The 19,225-nt window shown below is 37.8% G+C and overlaps 1 protein-coding gene across 1 annotated transcript in view; it reads right to left on the reverse strand.

Annotated features, from left to right (window-relative positions):
* Nucleotides 1-248: 248 nt before the first annotated feature.
* The window catches only part of SYNPO2 (synaptopodin 2), a 166,294-nt gene continuing 147,317 nt past the window's right edge, over nucleotides 249-19,225 (reverse strand). Inside the window, exon 5 of the mRNA XM_030313164.1 lies at nucleotides 249-2,406. Within this exon, the coding sequence (XP_030169024.1) occupies nucleotides 1,870-2,406 (537 nt within the window). The 3' untranslated portion in view covers nucleotides 249-1,869. The remainder of the gene's footprint in view (nucleotides 2,407-19,225) is intronic.

Consider the following 19,225-nt stretch of genomic DNA (forward strand, 5'->3'; position numbering starts at 1 on the left):
AGAAAGCAACAATATAGGATCTGATCCTGTCAGGCAGTGTTTTCTGCTAAATGACCCTTAGATTAAGACAGTGACATCTAGAATGATTCAGCCAAAATAATTAAGTTTGAAGCAAATAAGACTTTAATGTGGGGGATTCCTGAGAATTTGCTAATATACCAGGCATTATTTTGTAGGATGCCATAGAAAGTCTTAGGAGTCTATAATTGTATTTTATAGTTTGAGAGAATTAACAGTATATAAATTTAAGAAAATTTAGCACTATAATGTTAGAAAGTATTTATCTTTTCTTTTTAACTAAACAAATTAGTACCTGGTTGGATCCATCAATAAAATAACTTATAATTTCTTCAAACTTTTAATCTTCTATTTCCAAGATAAGGAATCACTTAATAGACTGGAAATTTTTTTCTTTTTTAAGTTTTATTCTGTGAAAGACACCATTATAATGATAAGTTCAAGAGCTAAAAGGTCAAACAAAGCAAAATAATCACATTTAAAAATCTAACAAAGTTTTGAATACTCAAAATGTTTTTTTTATTTTAAAATCCTCTCGATTCTTGTTTATGATGTCAAATGCTTTGAATTTCCTTGTACCGAATACTTTGTGGGTCTGGCAGTAAGGAGCAGGTGTTTGATTGTCTCATGGTCGTGCTAACAAGGCATGGGTCATGAAATTGACCAAGCAGCTGTTCAGCTTCCTTTGAACATCCTAATGATGGCCTTCTAAAGAACACTACTTGTTGCATAGGCTCCTGCGGCATGTTTTCTTTAACTAAATAAATGGTCATGACCTACAGTTGCATAATAACAGATACATCCATCTACCACTTCCTTAAATCCATTAATAGTTTTTTTCTTCACATCAACCCTCACTCCATGTAACACGTAGCACAAAACCAGTCTCCCAACAATTCCTTTTGGACCTTTAATTATACATGTAGTGACACTGATGAGCTAACCCACTCCTAAATTAATCCTATATTTATATAATGAACATCAAAACTGAATAATGCACCAAAGGCCATTCTACCAATGAGAGAATCCCAGAATATCAGGTCTGTGAAAGATATAAGAGATTAAATAATCTGATCTTCCATCTGACAAATGAGGATACCTGAACCCAGAGTCTATTCTGGTCTTGGGCTGCTGGCTTTAAATAGATTAAAAATAAATTCTCTACTCAAGTCTTTCTATTCCCCATACATTACACAATTTTCCTCAAAAGTCCTTCTGAGTTGCATAGTTATCTTACTCTTAAATATTTCTTTCTTTCTGAGAACACCCATATTTCAAATCTAAAAAGAAATCCAGTTTCACTGGATTTTTGAAAATGTTTCAGAGAACTTCTGAAAATGACATCAAGGAAATCCTTTTTAAAAATAATTATCATTCAATGGCATGCTCTCATTGAAAACTTCTCCAACATTATATTCCTTGCTATTACTGCTAATGACAATTAGTACATCATATTTCATTAATTCCTTCCTGGTCTAAGACACATAGGGGAATATACACAATTTCACTTTCATTGAGCAGTGTTTAGTTGCTTAGACTACCCCATATTAATGGAATAAATGGAATAAAGATTATGAATTAGATATACATGCCAGCACATCAAGGCAGAAAATTTTTCCTCTAAGAAATTCTCTATCATGAGCAGACTCACATGTGCAAGGAAGAGATCACTCACATGTGCATACACACACACACACACACACACACACATAAACTCAAAAAAATGACTTCTGAGAACAAGCCAAGACCAAAAGTGCATCTAAATCTACTGGAAAAGTGAAAAGTCCTACAAAGGAACATTTAAAAACTACTATTACAGATGACACATGATAGTTCTTCTAAGCTTCATGTTTAGCGTCTCCATCCCCTTGGGTGTGGGTTGTAGTTGTAATCAGCTATTGAAAGACAGTAATCTGACCTAGTTTCCATGGACATTATTTCAGAATCATTTCTGGAAGGCTGCCTATAATATGCATATGAGACCTGTGAACCATATTGGGAGTTGGTGGGCATATTATTATCAGGTAAGGATGCAACATTATACTCTTGCCTTGCGAATGAGCCCATACTGGCCTTCTGGGCTTGAGGAACACAGGACAGTCTCTTATTCCAATCATCTGAGGGCCCTGGGAGCACCTTCCTCCGGGCTGCTGAGACCACATTTGCCACAATGGATTCTTGGATGTTTCTGGGCTTAAAGGCATCATCCACTAGACCAAGAGGAGACTTTGCTGCTGCTTCCCAAGGAGTTAGTCTCTTGTTTGCTTTCTCTAGCCCATCAGTTGGTTTGCTAGAGTAGCTATAACCAGGCTGGTATATCCAAGGAGATGTTGTGGAGATGGTGGGTGGGACTGGCCTTCCAGGAAGAGAAAGGGAGCGTCCAATCTCCTAGAAACAATGAAAATGTTAGTATATCTCATTCATTTTTGTTTGTACTGATTGACTATTATTCCAAAGTAATCTTGGCAACATCATTGAGCACTGTAAAAATCAAATCTCCAAAATGCTTAGTCCTAAAGCCAAGACAGGCTGCTTCTGCCTGGTGTATTATTATCTCTGGTCTGGGACTTGGTCTTCACTTAGGACTTCATTGTTGCTCTCCATCTCTAAACTCATAGCTCCAATCACTACCATCTCTCTTAGGCACAACCACCACCACATGGACTCTGTTATTACTGGGAGCCACCCTTACTTATCTGCCCTCCACATATCCATATCAACACACACAGCCCACCCTTATTCAGGTCCTGTTTTCCTGGTACAAAATAAACAAAACAAGCCATGAACTACTGGGCATTTTACTTTTCCCAAGTGACTTTCAATCTGTTATCTTACTTTGGTCCACCAAATACAGGAAAAACAAAAACAAAAACAAAATCCCAAGAGCTACTTAGTTGTATTTAACATTGCTGATCTAATGGAGTGGATGGTCTTTTTCTTTTCAAAATCTATTTATACAGTGCTGATCATTATGTGTATCTTTATTACCTATGCATGGGAGATTGCCCATATCTCAAAGAAACATTCTTGCCACTTGTTTCATTTGCATTTTGCTTCCTTTTATGCATATTATATTCCTTATTTCTTTGAGAGTTTGTGTCCCTGCAACATCCCCTTGTGTATGTTAAATATTTGGTTTGTCAGTGTGAAGAAATATAATTTATAGGAAACTCTTGTATTCTCTCTTCTTTTGCCTCTTCTGTATTTCTAGGAACCCTGAAGACTAGTTACCTACTTAACTTCCTCACACATTTCCTTCTGCATGAAACCTCTTAGACAAACTTCTGGCAAAAAGTGGCAAATGTACACCTAGGGGAAATGAGTCAATGTTGAAAGTATTATATAACATTGTGTGTTTCTGGAACAAAAAGCACTGCCACGCTTAAAAATGCATCCAGATTTCATAAATGGTTTCAACAGCTTTTCTTTCTTAACCAGTTCTTAAATTTTAAGTGAACACCAACATCTGGATTTGACAAACTGTCTTAGATTCAAATGGTTTGCTTTTTTTTTTCCCATTAGACACACAAAGAAGGTAGATGGTTCATTCTTGGCTTGCATATCAAGAATAAGGAGGTTAATATAATGAATCTGGCCTCTCTCTTTTTTACCACTAAAATTTCAGTAATAATGGTTGAATCCTAATAAAAACTTGTTTTCATTAATCTCTTTATCCTAATCTAGATCTAATAATAGTTCTCTGGAGTATATAATCAGGGAGGGGGAACAAAGCCATTTTTTAGTCACCATCTTGGATTTGATTTTCATTTCACATTATTTATGCATTGGTTTCATTCATTTAACAAAAATTTTGTTGAACACCTAATATTTTCCAGGCACATTCATCTATGAGTCTGGAAATACCAAGATGATTTAAATGGAGTCCTTTCCCTCAGGAAACATACAACAAAGTACTGTTTTTAGCTTTGCCGTGGCAAGGTAGTCAATCATGGAAGGTCACTTTAGAGAAGAGACTCTTTACCTATCTTGACAGGATCAATAGGGAATTTTCTAAACAGTGAGAAGTATTACCATTCAATATGATAGAGAAATATTTAGCTCTGGTCTCTCATGGTATATGTCTATGTCTCCCTTTTGTCCTTACTAATAGAAGAAAGAGAATACATTGGTCTATAGAGTCTGTGAAATTTTCAAATTCCAGTGATACCTGCTTTTTGTGATCTTTGATCAGATATAACACCTCATGGACCTGTTTTAGTCAAGTCTTTAAAACAATAGAGACTTGAAAGGATGTTAATAAAAGGATCTGAGACTCTATAGAAATATAGGAGGTGATCCTGAATATACATATAGGTGACTAACATCACTGGCTAATGAGTACAAAAGGAAATAATTATCAATATATGTGAAATAATTATGTACAAATGGACACATACATTTCAGTGATAGGACATCCAAAACACTGGATGAAAGTGAAAATTTTATTGTCCATTTTTTCTCTCACCTTCTTACCTTGAAGATCTTCAGAAGAATGGAAACTTAACAGAAATCAGTTCAAAAACATTGTTGAATGATATTCTACTAACAAAGAGATCAGAGATTTTGTTTTTCAGCTAAGGCATAAATGTTCATCAGTTGAACATGTGAGCAAAAAGTAGAACTCTGAGGTATGATACTGAAAGAGTTAAGTCAAGGCTTTCTGAGGAAAAATTTTAAGTAGCATTGAAATTAAAAAAAAAAAAAATCTCCTGTAGAAGACACATATGCCAAATATAGTGAAGGTCCTGAAGGAAGAGTACAATTACCTCAATGAGAAAAATGACTACTGCTTTTCTACATATTCCTCAGACTACAAACATGCCTTCATAGTCCTTTAAGCCAACAATAGCACATAACTCACAAATTGTCACGGAGACACAGAGGTGGCATAAATAGTTCTTTAGGTACATTGTTGTTTCTCTTTGTGCCTAAAATATTGCAGTCCTCTAGTCCCTGCCTGCATGCAAACCCCTAATTTTAACATATTTCCCCAAAGCAATTTTCACATCTTGTTCCTTGGTACAATTTCCTCCTGCTCTCTGTCCCAAGGCTCATGCTGTTCTCTGTTTGCCTGGCTAAAGGAAGCCATATGATATACCCTGAGCCAGAAATGACCAAAGGGACCTGAAAATAACAGAGGTGTTTCTTCTATTCTGGAGTTTGAATGTCTGAATGTAGAATCCTAGCATAACATGGGTTAGATCCTTGGTTGTTGTTTCCACCATGGGTTGTATTATTATCTGAAGAACTTAAAATTTTTGATATGCAAGCACTTAACAGTACCTAATATGTTCCATGAGCATTATGTCTGCTGTAACACCAAACGGCTTCTTTGTTTTTGTCTCCTGCCACCCCCCCTTTTTTTTTTAATTAAAGACGTTTTTCCACTGTCACTAGGTGAAAATTTAGCAGGCACTGTGGCGTTCTGCTTTCTTTTAGGAATAGTCCTGTGGTCACGTTAGGTTACCCAAACTAGTTTATTTCAAAATAGAATATTCCATCCCTTGCAGTAACAAACTCCAATCTCAATTTTGAGTTAAATCTCTTCCTGTTTCAGGAAGACCTCTTTCCTTCAGGGGAGGCTTTGTGGTTGGCTTCTCCATGCTTTTTTCCCTCTCCTCCCCCAGCTTACTAACTGGGACTTCTTGCTCCCTGGGCTTAGAGTACAAGGATGGAAAAGAGAAAAAGAGCAGAAGAGAAATTTTACTTGATTTGATAACATCATGACCTGGCTTTCCACTCTCAGAGCCAGGTAGGTCCAGATGAGGAAACTTTCATGGGATCTTTGAAGATTCCTATCAGTGGGGACATTTTGCTTGTAGTCCTCAATTCATGCCAACTCATCCCTATGTTAGCTGATAACTTGTGACTCATTCTGCATCCCCTAGGAAGCTGACGCTACAAGGGTCCATTTGAAGAGGACCCAAGACAACCCTATCCAGCTTTCCTTCACTCCTGGCCTGCTGTGGTCCATGGGGGAGCACACATCATTTGCCTTTGGAGGTATAGCAGCAGATTTCCTGGTTCTTTGCCAAAACAAATTTTCAGTTCATCCCTCACCTTCCAGATTTCTTGGGAGGGTGTCAGACCCCAATCCACTCTGTCCTCCTGTCTGTCCTCATGCAGGTATCTCATCTCCACCTCTGTAAGAAGCCACTATGAAATTCTTCTCTCAAAGGGGTGGAGACCCCTTCATCTCCACCTACTCCAAACATACACCCTGTGGTTTATGGCAGCCAGAATTCTTCCTCATGAGATCTTCTCTTCTTGCCATACTCTGATCCCTTATAATAACCTAGACCTGACTGGGTGGTTCCAGAACTGTGGGAGTGGCTTCCTGTCGTGTTCTTTGTAGAGTTTATAGTTTAGTCTCAAATCAGACTTTAGAGTGCAGCATCTCTGTATATGAGGGCCTTGGGGGAACTTTTGCTTTAATATCCTATTATATCACATTATCATTTTCAATAGACCACAAAAGTCCTTCTCTCATTTTCTTTTAAAAATGAAATTTAGGCTAAAAATAGAACGAAAAAATTTTTCTAATTAATTCCAAGAAATTCAAATAGTCTTATGAGTTGAAACCTTATACCTCACTCAGACCTTGCTCTGGAGCAGGGGACTCACTTGTTTTCATGGCATCTTGCTCAATCCTTAGGCTTTAACTGTTGAGAACTTCCTCCTTATAGTGAACCAAATTTTGCCTCCCATAACTTTACCCCAGTGATCTTAAAAGCATAAAATACATCTGCTTCTACTCCTATACAGTCTTTACTTCACATATTTCCAGTTGCTTCCACCCTCTTTGGACCCCTTCACTATCCCGTAGCCATCTCTCATTTTCAAACTAAGGAGAAATAACATCTATGGTGGTCATTCTCTCAAGTGTTTTGCATCCTTCTTCCTCCTGTTAGGTAAGGTGAATTCAGATATAATATCTTTATCTTCTTAAGTAGATTTAGATACATAAACACAAACACCAAAGGCAAACCAATGAAGACATCATTCAAACTGACTGAGGGGCCCTGTCATCTGGCAGATGGCACCGTGGACATTGCATGTAGAACATTCAAACCGTGTTTATTTAGAGTAGTATGCCCTTTAAGTGTTCAACACATGAAAGAACATGCTAATCTTTAGCCAGCCCAATATAATACATGCAGCAAAAACTGCAGATACCCACTGAATTCAAGAATCACCTGGTGTTATATATTCCCACCAAAGGCTAAACACAAAGGAGGCATTTTCCTACCTCTGCCTTTAATAGTAGCCAATATTAACAGCTCACACTCTGTGTCAATAGGTGGCTACTAACTGACTTACATAGAGTATTTCATATAATCCTCAAAACAACCCCATGAAGTAGGAGCTATTATTATCCCTAGTTTCAGGGACAAGAACAAGGACAGTGAGACTTAAAGAAGGTAAGTAACTTCCCCAAGGGTAGAAAGCTAGTACATGTTGGAGTGGGGAAGTTGGACGCACATAGTTTCATTCCAGAGATCTTAATCAAATGTTAGACTATACTTGCAATGAAATTGTTTTGAGAAAACTTCTTTTTTTATAAAAATGCAAATCCAAGCAAGCTAAATGAAATGAAATCTTAGAAATTTTGGAAAGAATTATTTAAATTGTGATTGGGTTTGGATGAATTAATGCTGCCATCTTCCATTTGTCACAAGAACAAGCAAGTGCCAGGGTACAGGGAATACATCACACTTAGACACATTCCCTTTATGTGAAAGTGAGACACACAAGGGGCTCTACACTCAAGTCACCTACAAAGCTCAGAGTTGCTGAGGGCCGTTCTTAGTGTAACATAACCAACTTCTCATGTCAATTAAATGTTGATTTATCCACATAAAGCAGTTAATGAAGCAGTTTAGTTAGCTTCCTTATCAAACTGTCTAGTGATCAATTTAGCTGGCAGGAAACATTTAACATTTAAAAGAGAAATATAGGGGTGTCTGGGTGGCTCAGTTGGTTAAGTGTCCAACTTCAGCTCAGGTCATGATCTCACAGTTCATGGGTTCAAGCCCTACATCAGGCTCTGTGCTGGAGCCTGCTTTGGATTCTGTGTCTCTCTCTCTCTCTGCCCCTTCCCCTCTCTGCTCCCACTCTGCCTCTCTCTCTCAAAAATAAACATGAAAATTTTTTTTAAATAAATAAAAAATAAGTGTAGTCTGAGGTTTACTTAGGACAATGAAGTGAATTCCAAACCAATGCAACTGAATTATTTTTCCCTAGAAGCCAAAGAAGTTTAATATGATATATTTTGAAGTTCAAATTATTTCATACTATAAACCCTGAAAGCCAAAAAATTCTCTTGACTGAATTCCTGCTTAAATATTCATAGGGAAAGTGTCTCCAACTGACAAACGTTATTTCAACTCCTTCAACAACTTTCTTAAACACATGATCAGTAAATATTCATCACAAACATATCCTTTATCATAAGCAAATGCCAACAGAGGCAAACAGAAATAAATGACAGTTCATTTGCCTTTTAAATCATTCGTAAGAATTTCTCTACTTCAGATTCTGTGTCTCCCCTTTCTCACTGCCCCTCCCTGCTGGGTTAAGCTACCAACTAAAGCTCAGGTCATGATCTCACAGCTTGTGAGTTTGAGCCCTGCATCGGGCTCTGTGCTGACAGCTCAGAGCCTGGAGCCTGCTTTGGATTCTGTGTCTCCCTCTCTCTCTCCCTCTCCCCCCCGATCATTCTCTCTCTCTCTTTCTCTCTCTTTCTCTCAAAAATAAGAAAACATTAAAAAAATTTTTTTAATTACTATCATTCATAAGAATTTCTAAAAAGCTGAGGACTATGAAGAAGTACATGAATGGAAGAAAGCACCAGTAATTCTCCAGCTTCCCATTCGTGCACGTCAAAATCTTGGAAGTCATTATTGACGCTTCCCTCTTCTCTTACACTCCACACCTGATCTGTCAGTGCTGACTTTAAAATACATCCAGTCTGCAACCATTTCTCATGCATCCACTGGCACCATCCTAGGCTGAAGCATCATAATCTTGCCTGGATTGTTGCTATGGTCTCCTAATTGGTTTCCCTGGTTCCAGCCAAAATTATCCCGTTAAAACCTAAGCCAGATTATGTCACTTAGTCCTCTGTTTAAAATCCTCTCATGGCTTCTCATTTCAAAAAGGAAAATCAAAGTCCTCTCCTTGACCCACAAGACCCTGTAAAGTCTGCTGGCCCCACCCCTCCTCACGTCTCTGATTTCATCTCCTCCTGCTCTCTCCCTCTTGCTCTCTCCCTCTCACTTGGATCTAGCCACATGGGCCTCTGCTATTTTTTTTAACACACCAAACACACTCCTGGCTCAGGACCTTTACATTTGCTTGGTACACAGCCTGGAACATAGTACTTCAGACATCAGTATGACTTCTGTTTCATTTCCTTCAGGCCTTACTCAAATATCATAGGATCACTATTTGGCTATTGTCTGTCTGCCTGTCTGTCTCTCTCTCTCAAAATTCCCTATCCCCTTCCTTGTTTTATTTCTCCCTTTTGACTTATGCTTATTTAACATAATAAATACTTTATTTAATCATTTTGTGTATGTGCTTCCTCCCACTAGAATTTAGCTCCATGTAAGAGTTATTGTTTTATTCTGTTTTATTCATTTAGACATCCCTAGACCTAAAACAGTGCCTGGCAAGTAGATGTTTAGTAAGTATTTGTTGAACGAATGAAGTTTCTGTATCAGACTGCTAAATCCAAGAAACTTGGTTAGTTTCACAAAAATTCTAGGTCATGCCCAAGATGTAGCCCTTTCACATCAGTTACATGTGGTGATGGACTCACACACATAGACTCATCCCCACCACCCTCCACTACACACACACCAATATGCACACCAAGCCATGTTTGTCAAAACAAATAGGATTGATCAATATTTACAAACATTGATTTTTCTAAACAGGTAGAAGATTTTAACATGCAAGTAAAATGATTTGCATTTAGGTCAGTGCAAATGTGAGGGGTTTTAAGCTGTTCTGACTCCCCAGATGAGAAAAGTCATAGAATTTTATGCATGAATCCCAAAGAGAGTGTAAAATACATTTACAGGATTTAAAAGGTAAGACCTAAGAAGAAAAAGATAATGGACATTGGGATTAGTTAGAATTGTAGAAGAGAAAGCTGAAAGTTGATTTACCATTTATCACGAGTCTGCAAGCAGGTGTAGAAAACGGCACTTTCTACTAACTAATCTCTCAGGGGCACGTCTAGCTTTCAGGAGTCTTGGATTAACTTTCCTGATAGGGAAGCAGGTTAACAGGAGAGATATTTTTCCATAAAGATGTAGAATTCCTATATCTAGAGATCTTTAAATGTAGGATAAATGCTCCTTTGAGATGATTTACATATAGTCAAGCTCGACGTCAAGGGATAAGGAGAATATTAAGGTCATTTTTCTTCTACTCTCTTAATTAAATAGTCTCTAACTCATATTCCCTGAAACCTGCTTTTCTAAAGAGGATCTTAAATTTTCTTCACCAGTGGAGTTTTTGGAAATTCTGTTGTAGCACTCTCTTATCTAAAAAATGGAGGAGAGTGCCTGCATCTTTAAACAAAAATAGGCAGCATTATGTTTCTCATCAAGAATATTGCAGGGGTTGGGGCACTATTTAGCTTCTGACTTCGGCTCAGGTCATGGTTCATGAGTTCGAGCCCTGCATTGGGCTTGCTGCCGTTAGCTCAGAGTCCACTTTGGATCCTCTGTCCCTCTCTCTCTCTCTCTGCCCCTCCCCTGCTTGCTTTCTCTCTCTCTCAAAAAATAAATAAAACATTAAAAAAAAAAAACAAAAAAACAGAATAGTGCAGGGGCACCTGAGTGGCTCAGTTGGTTAAGCAGCTGACTCTTGATTTCGGCTCAGGTCATGATCTCACAGTTCTTGAGTTTGAGCCCCACATTGGGCTCTGCAGTAACAGCATGGAGCGTGCTTGGGATTCTCTCCCTGCCTCTCTCTCTCTGCCCCTCACCCCACTGGTATAGGCTTTCTCTCTCAAAATAAATAAACAAACATTAAAAAAAAAGAATAGTGCAAAGAATCAGGACTAATAAGTCATATTATTGAATAGAAATACATTGCTTAGATAGTTCCATAAGTAAAACAGACATCAAAAAAAGAGATACCATCTTGTCTCTAGTGCTTCTCATCTTGGCTCTGCCACTATTTATCTTGATTAATTTCAGATTAACTTTTAGATTAAATCTGGGTTCTAAAACAATACACTTTTTAAAAGTTTATTTTGTGTTTGAAGGAAATTCCTTTGTGAGAATGGGTAAGGGCTATAAATGACAATGGAAGCAAGCATGATATATTGGAAAGAATGTGAATTTGGATGTCACAGTGACCTGGAAGTCCGGCCTTTGCCTCTTGTGACCTACGTAGGCTTCAACCTCTCCAGCCGTAGTACTTTCCTTGGTTGTAAAATGGTAATAATTCTGGCTACGGTCTCAAGATTATGGGTAGGGGAGAGATTTCGTTTAGAAATCAAATGCCACCTGGCACAACAAATGGTGATTATTCTTGTTATTGTGAGAAGAGCCTGTGAGGTCTTAAAAGGTGTCAGAGACCTGGCAGAACCTTTTGTTCAAGAGGCAACTGCATAGGCAGACTGCCGACCCAGGATAAAAATAGGAGGGAGCCTTGCCTTTGAAGTGGCATTAACACTACACGCCTCAGATACTGCTGTGCCAGCCACTGCTTCCCTCCCGCCAGAAGCCAGAACGCAGGCAGCAGAGCTGACCAGAAACACGCACTGACCTCACCCCTCTGCTAGCTCCGGGTGGGCCAAAATACAGACTTCTTGATCGTTCTTAACCCTCTGTCATAAAAAAATAAAAATAACCACATGCAACTTAAGGTCATGAAGACCGATGTTAAGGAGGAATTTGTACATACACTTCTGTGGTCCCTTCCATCTTAGAAGCCATGATCGCAATAACTGAAACGCATAGAGTTTCTACTATGTACTAATCACACTGCTAGGCAATTTTTTCTATTAACTCATTTAACCCTCTCAACAACCCTATAATTTCCATCTTGCAAATGAGGAAACTGAGGCATAAAAATTAGTTACCCTAGGTCACATAGCTGTTATGTGTCTGTATAGGGAAATTTAAAAATTAAAGTAATAGGTAATAAAATTTTATCAAAATAATTTTAAGGCATTAAATCTATTAGTGAAAAGAAATGAACTACACCACAATGTTTTACCCCCTTGCTCTCCTTTATCCTCAGAAAAGAAGCATGCCATTCTAGAAATTATAGCCTATGAAAATAATCCTACTAATATAGACTGTATTCTATTTACAGAGCTGGAATTGACTTTTTGATTTTTTGTATTTCTTGGGGAAAAGCCTTAAATATGTTTTTCATAAAAGTCTACTTTAATTGGCTTGAATGTAAAAATAAAATCTTTTAAACACATTTCAAAATATTTTCTGAACAGAGGCTTTCTCTTCACAGAAGATTTGAACAGTAAAAGTCTGAATAACGTATTAAAAGTTCATATTTCATCAGTTTCTATAGAGAAAAAAAAGGTTTTTTTTTCCACAATAAACAAAGGATGTTGATCCTGTACAAAATAGATGAATTGTTGACATTGTGGAAGGTTTTTGTAAAGAAAACTGTCAGTGTCTGGAATATAGTAAGCACTTAATAAAGAAGAGTCATTATTTTAGTATAAAATTAATACTTACACTGGAAAGCCTATTTAAAATGTGTTTAAGTGTCTGAATATAGCTTTAGCTGCACATAATACCCTAGATACTTTTCTTAACACAAATCCAGGCCACTGTTGCCTCCCTCCCTCATTCACAAAAAGAAAAGTCACCATGAATGTGCGTTTGTCTATAGGAAAAAAGTGTGGATAAGAGAGACGATTTTTAAATATATTTTATAGCTTATCTGCTTGCTATTTAATGCAGAGCTAATACTCCTTAAGCAAACTCATTTCTAAGTAGAATGGTTTTGACTTTCTCAGAGAAAAATTTTACCAGTAAAGATTTTAGGAGTAAGAATTTTTAAGAAATGTATGCATACCATTAACAACCTTGACTGAGCCCTTTGCCTGACAACATTCTCCAGATTTCTTCCTGGCATGTGTTTAAGCTATCCTTCAATCACAACTCCTAATTGCATTAAAAAAACTGACAAACTAGAGTTGGTTAATGGTAATGACAAAGACACATCAACAAGTATGCAACATGTGACAACATTATTTCCCAAGGATGTGGAAAATACAGTATGAGAAAAATGACTTACTTGATCTTTGTCTCTGTTTTTCTGTCCATTACGTTTCTAAGCTTATGCAATAGATCCTTTGATTCATTTCCTGGTCCCTGGGGAAAATGTTTAAACTACTGTTCTTGGGAAATTTAAGATTTACTGCCAAATCATATTTATGTTTCCTTCATCAAAAACATGGCCCCAGAGTGATGTTTAAAATTAGGCATAAAAAAATACAACTATTCATCCAGGAACTCACCAACAACTTATTTCCTTAAGCACAGAATAGGAAAAATTTTGCTTAATTGCCTTACCACATCTCTCTGGTCCAAGTGGTAAGTTTTATTTCATGATATCTTTCTTGTCTGAGGGATTTACGCAGTAATTTCATGTATGTCAGTTTATTTTAAAGAGACAGGAATGTCATAAAGTGAGTGGGGTTTTCAGATGAATGATTGTTTTTTTGAAATAGATAAAAGGCCACAAAGAGGGAAAAAGAGATTAAAGTGGAGTATACAGTGATGGTCAGGATGGTATACTTTTCAAATACAAATGAAGAATGTGGAGATATCTTTTACCAGACGTCTCCCAAGAACATTTCTTCAAAATAGGTCCTTATAAGTACACATTTGAGATTGAGAGAAGAGGCTCTTTCATAATATGTATGTCTGAAATTCTTAAACAACTCTCCATTAAAACAAACAAAAAAATAAAAAAAAACACTGGGTAAAGGATGTAAAAAGAAGTGTCTAGAGCTTATCTATTTGTAAAAAGATTCCTAAGTTACACCTGTCAAAAATTTCTGCTCAAATTTGTTTTGATCTAGTTCTTAAGTATTATGACACCCTTTCTGATCATAGTGTTCAGACTTTTCAGCTCTATCCTTGTTCTTAACCTTGGCCTATTTTGGAAATGGTAATTTTAATGCAGGTAAGTTCCTTTTAAAATATGATTAGTAGACCAACAATTGTTGACCATCAGGAGTCACACAAGAGTATGACCTAAGATGGAGCTTTTGTGTGTGTTTTAGCTAGGAGGAAAGTCATCTCCAGATTCTTCACTTAAAGGGCCTAAAGGAGGCGGGGGCAGAAGGGACAATCTTCTACAATTTATTACTGTGAGTCAGTTATTTCCAGGTGAAATGCAACTTCAATGTTGCAACTAGTTGCTAAATGCAGTTCAGTCTAGATCAGTACTTTTTTTTTTTTTGCACAAAGTGAAGCCTACATGTGACTTCGATACACTGATAATTAAACATTTATGCACCATTCATAAGACAGGATTTTGACATTGACCATGGTTGACCGTGCTAGGTAGAATATCATAGAAATTTAAACAACAAAAGGACAACAAAACAGAGGTTGAATAGTGACAGCAAAGAAAATAAATACTAAATGGTTCTTCTTTATAAAAGACTGCTTTCTGTATGAATGTATGATACATTTGACATAATTTTATATAATGGAACATGAGCACTCTACCGACAAAGGATGGAGGTCTAGTGATGCAGGTGAAATGATAAGCAGAGGCTACTGAAGTTCTGCTCTACAGCATGTCAGCTGTTTCTCACCTTACCCCAGGGTACCTTGTGGCTGCTGGGGCCTAGAGGCTGCTCTGGGTTTCACAATTCTCTCCCTCCTCCAGACATTATCTGTGTGTGTTTCAAGAATAGTCGTGGGTAATTATAATTACACTTCCCGGATGCTAGAACCGAAGCAAATCATTCTAGTCATGGCTTCAAGAAAAGAAAAATTATTCTCTTCTAAGCTCTGCTTTTTCTCATTAGAGAAATGATGTACTTAATTTTTTTTTATTGTTTATTATTTTTGAGAGAGAAAGAGAGAGAGAGAGACTGAGAGCAAGCAGGGAAGGGGCAGAGAGAGAGAGGGAGACACATAATCGGAAGCAGGCTCCAGGCTCTGAGTGCTCAGGACAGAGCCCAAGGCGGGGCTCAAACTCACAGACAGCGAGATCATGACCTGAGCTGGAGTCAGCCGCCCAACCGACTGAGCCACCCAGGCACCCCTGATGTATTTAATTTTAAAATGTGTTTCCTGTGGCAAAGATCCTGGAATTTAAGAGGTAAGGAACAGAGAAATTTTATTTTGTCAGGTTTTAAACTGAACTTGGCTTTTAAAAAGTATTGAACTACATCAAAATACTCTCAGAACCTAAAAACCCAGATTAAAAAAAAAACTTTTTTTTAATGTTTATTTATTTTTGAGAGACAGAGAGAGACAGCATGAGCAGGGGGAGGGGCAGAGAGGGAGGGAGACACAGAAACCAAAGCAGGCTCCAGGCTCTGAGTGGTCAGCACAGAGCCTGATGCGGGGCTCGAACTCACAAAGCTGAGCCAAAGTTGGATGCTTAACTGACTGAGCCACCCAGGCGGCCCCCGTATTTTTTAAAGAAGATATTTATATAGCAAATTATAAAAAGTCAGAGATGGAAGGGATTGGAGATCCTGCAATCCAGCTTCCATGAGACATAGGAGTTCTTTTTACAATACACCTGATAGGCATTGCAGTGGTAAAGGCACAGGCTATGAAAGATAAACTTGGAGTCAGCCAGTGGGTATGCCATTTTAGGACTATTTGTGTGACTTTGGGCAATTTTCTTAACCTCTTTGAGCTCCAGTTTGTTTATCAATTAAAAAAAAAAATAAGGGTAACTTTCCTCCAAATAAGGTTGTCATGAGAATGAAATTAAGTACGTGTATTAAAGCTCTTAACATTTATGCGTCCAATATATGTGTTAATTCCTTCTCCACCTCTTCCCCATCAAGATTTTGAAGTTTTAAGTTAAACTGAAACTTACTACCTTGTAACTTCTGTTCATTAGTCCTAACATTTCTTTTTCATCAACAGTGACGTTTACTCTCTCATCCACACCAGAGTTCCTCAAATATCCAGCTCTCCTATCTCTCATTGGTCTCTTCTCCTCCCACTGGTAAGTAGACATTTATCTCATATTATGGAACTTCCAGAGGTCACCATCCTTTTTGTGTTAGAAATAAACTTCAGTGCGTCAAAGACCTGAAAAACAATACTGTTGTGGTAATCAAAGCTGCTACTCAGTGGGTCTACTTGTCCCTTTGTTCTGTACATTCTTCTAATATTTAAGCAGCTTCCGACTGATTTTGCATTTTGTCAATCTACCACACCATTTGACCATCTTAAAGTAAAGGCACAGCAAAAACATTGGGCTCTTTGTCCCTGTGATCCTTAAGGTACACAAATTTCTTTTTAGTTTTGAAAGTTTTAAATCATCTTTGTTTTCATTTTAAAAGGCTAATTGCTCTAAAGTTCTCCTTCAGCCTAGATCCCCAAATAAAAATGTTTTGATGACTGCCGGAGAGATTTAAGTTAGGTATTAGTAAGAACATTTTTGACTGGAGATAACACACTCTATTGCCCTACAGCCAAGGGAAGTCCCACAATCCCTTTCGCCAGAGATAAGAAAAACCAGCCAAGGAACTTTGTACAGTCCCTTCTCTAGATGATAAAATTGTATCATTCTATTCCTAGAAATCTTTATTCTCAGCCTTGATGAGAAGCAGGGGGTCAGATAAAATCACATCTGAAGGCCCTCTTTATTCTTCTGTTTAAGAAAATAAATAAAAATGAATGTTTAGAGCAAATTATTCACAAGTTTTAGAATGGCTGCCTGGGAAGCACTTTCTGAGCAGGAAGAGAGTTTGCTGCCATCTCCTGGACCTCTGGTATCAAGGCCAGTCCGCAAGGTCAGCACTTCAATGCCTGCTCACTTCAGACAAGGCATCAAGAGCATTTGAAATCGGGTGCAGTTGACAAGTCTGGCTGTGTCTGACTGGATAAACTGGAAAATTATTCATGGGTTTCAAAGAATAAGGTTGACCTAAGTGTTTTGTGGGTTAGAAAAGTGTTTTTCAGAGCGTGGTTCACAATCATTAGCATCAGAATCACCTGGGGTGTATGTTACAAGAACAAATTCCTGGACCCCACCCAGACCTACTAAATCAGAATTTCCAAGGTGGGAACAGGGTGGGGAAAAGGTCTTAATTTCCCCCGGGGAACAAGGGTTGGAAAACTGTGTGTTCGAACACTGTGAAGGCAATACTTGGCTAAAACCAAAGTGCTCTATATAAAGGAAATCTTATTGGTTGGTAAACTGAAACGTACAATTAAAATAAAAACTTCTAAGTGATATCATTTGCTTTGCTTTTTATTTCAATAATACCACCCACTGAGTTGTAACATTTCGCTGGATGTTTCATAATGTAGAATTCAAAATCTAGTTAGCTTTTTTGGGTTTATATGAAGAATTATAATTGGTGCCATCAGATGAGCATTAACAAGTGGTCCAGCTGGCAAGATCATCAATAAACTCTTGACTGTGATATAAGAATAAAACAAGACCTAATTGTGGAAGAACTGGTATGACGCTTAGCATTTTACTTATATTAGGCCAGCCTATTCTTTGGTGATTTTTAGCTCTAGAGGAAGGCTTTGTGAACATTTCTTTACCAATCTGAGGGCTATGCAATTCAAGAAAGAGATATTGTTTTTTACTTTTTAAGAAAAAAATGTAATTAAATGGCACAGAAGGGAAACAGAACTAAATCCATGGAAATGTATTTGAAACAAAAGCAATTTTGGCTTCAGATAAAATTTTCAGCATCTCACCTTGTTTTGATTTTTTTTTTTTTTTCTCTTCAAGATTAAGTCCTGACTTCTGCTTCTGACTCATAAAGAGTCTAGAAGTACACCAGAAAACCCACCAAAATTCCCTGGGTTTTAAAGGCAGCTGGAATTCTAGGTTCCTCCCTACGTCAGTCACTCAGCTTCTGAGAATTGTTTTTCATCACTTGCTCTGTGAGCTGGGAGTTTGCTCTCTTCAGATAGAGGTTTCACTCTGTTTTTGGAAACTGCTCACGCTTCTCAGGCAAGGGGATCAATTACTCTAAAAAGGCCAGGTTACTGACCCTTTGTCCTGGGACAGTGTTGGGGAGGAGGGATAAGAACAGCTGTCTGCAGCGCCTTCAGAGGTCAGCCAGGTTCTGTCAGAGCCCCAACTGTTGCAGGGCTGAATTGGGGTAGCCTCGGCGATCGGGCTGCCAGCTGTTCCACTTTCTGTGTGATAGACCTATTTAAGCTTCAACTATCCTACCAGAACCTTACTCAGAATGCCAGCTACCCAATTTTGAGAATATATTTAATTTACAAGCCTTTTGCCATAAGAATTCTCTTTATAGTGCTAAGTGTGCCCCCACTTGTTTTATTTAACATTGATACTTTGAATTGAACACAGTCCTTTACAGTGGAGTCTCAAAGCTGATGTTAAGGGTGTGTTGTTGTTGTTTTTTAAATATTGAACCAGTCTTTTTGAGTCCTGGTCTCATTTTGTATATTATTACAACAATGCTAGTACAACAGATGAAGATGAAGAAGAAAACAATTGTCCAACAGGCTGAATAGAGAGGAATATAGACATATAAAGCTTCAGTAAGAAAACAGAGAAGAAACGATTTCTCAGCAAAAGACTCTTGAGAATAGATTATTTGTGTCCATAGGAGATTTATACACAGTGCTTCTGCTTTTTCTATTTTAGTTGTGTTAGATCCCTTAAACTGGAATTCACACTAACAGAAGAAAACAAAAGAACTTGTTTAATCGTTGTGTGTGTGTTTTCCTCCTTGGAAGTTTTTGAAATAGTAGCTATTGTTTGTTAAGTGGCCTTTGCAATAATATTAATAGCTAGCATATGTTGAATGCTTTCAATGTGCCAGGCACCATTCTATACACACAACACATTGATTCGTGTGATCTTCACAATGTGTGAGGTGCACCTACTATTGTCCTCATTTCACAGCTAGGGGCACTGAGGCTCAAAGAGGTGGAATCATCTGCCTAGAGTCTCCCAAGTGGCAAGAGGTGGGCCTGGGATGCAGCTCCCAGCAGTTTGGCCTGGG

Source organism: Lynx canadensis, chromosome B1 (genome assembly GCF_007474595.2).
Source record: "Lynx canadensis isolate LIC74 chromosome B1, mLynCan4.pri.v2, whole genome shotgun sequence".
Taxonomy (NCBI): domain Eukaryota; kingdom Metazoa; phylum Chordata; class Mammalia; order Carnivora; family Felidae; genus Lynx; species Lynx canadensis.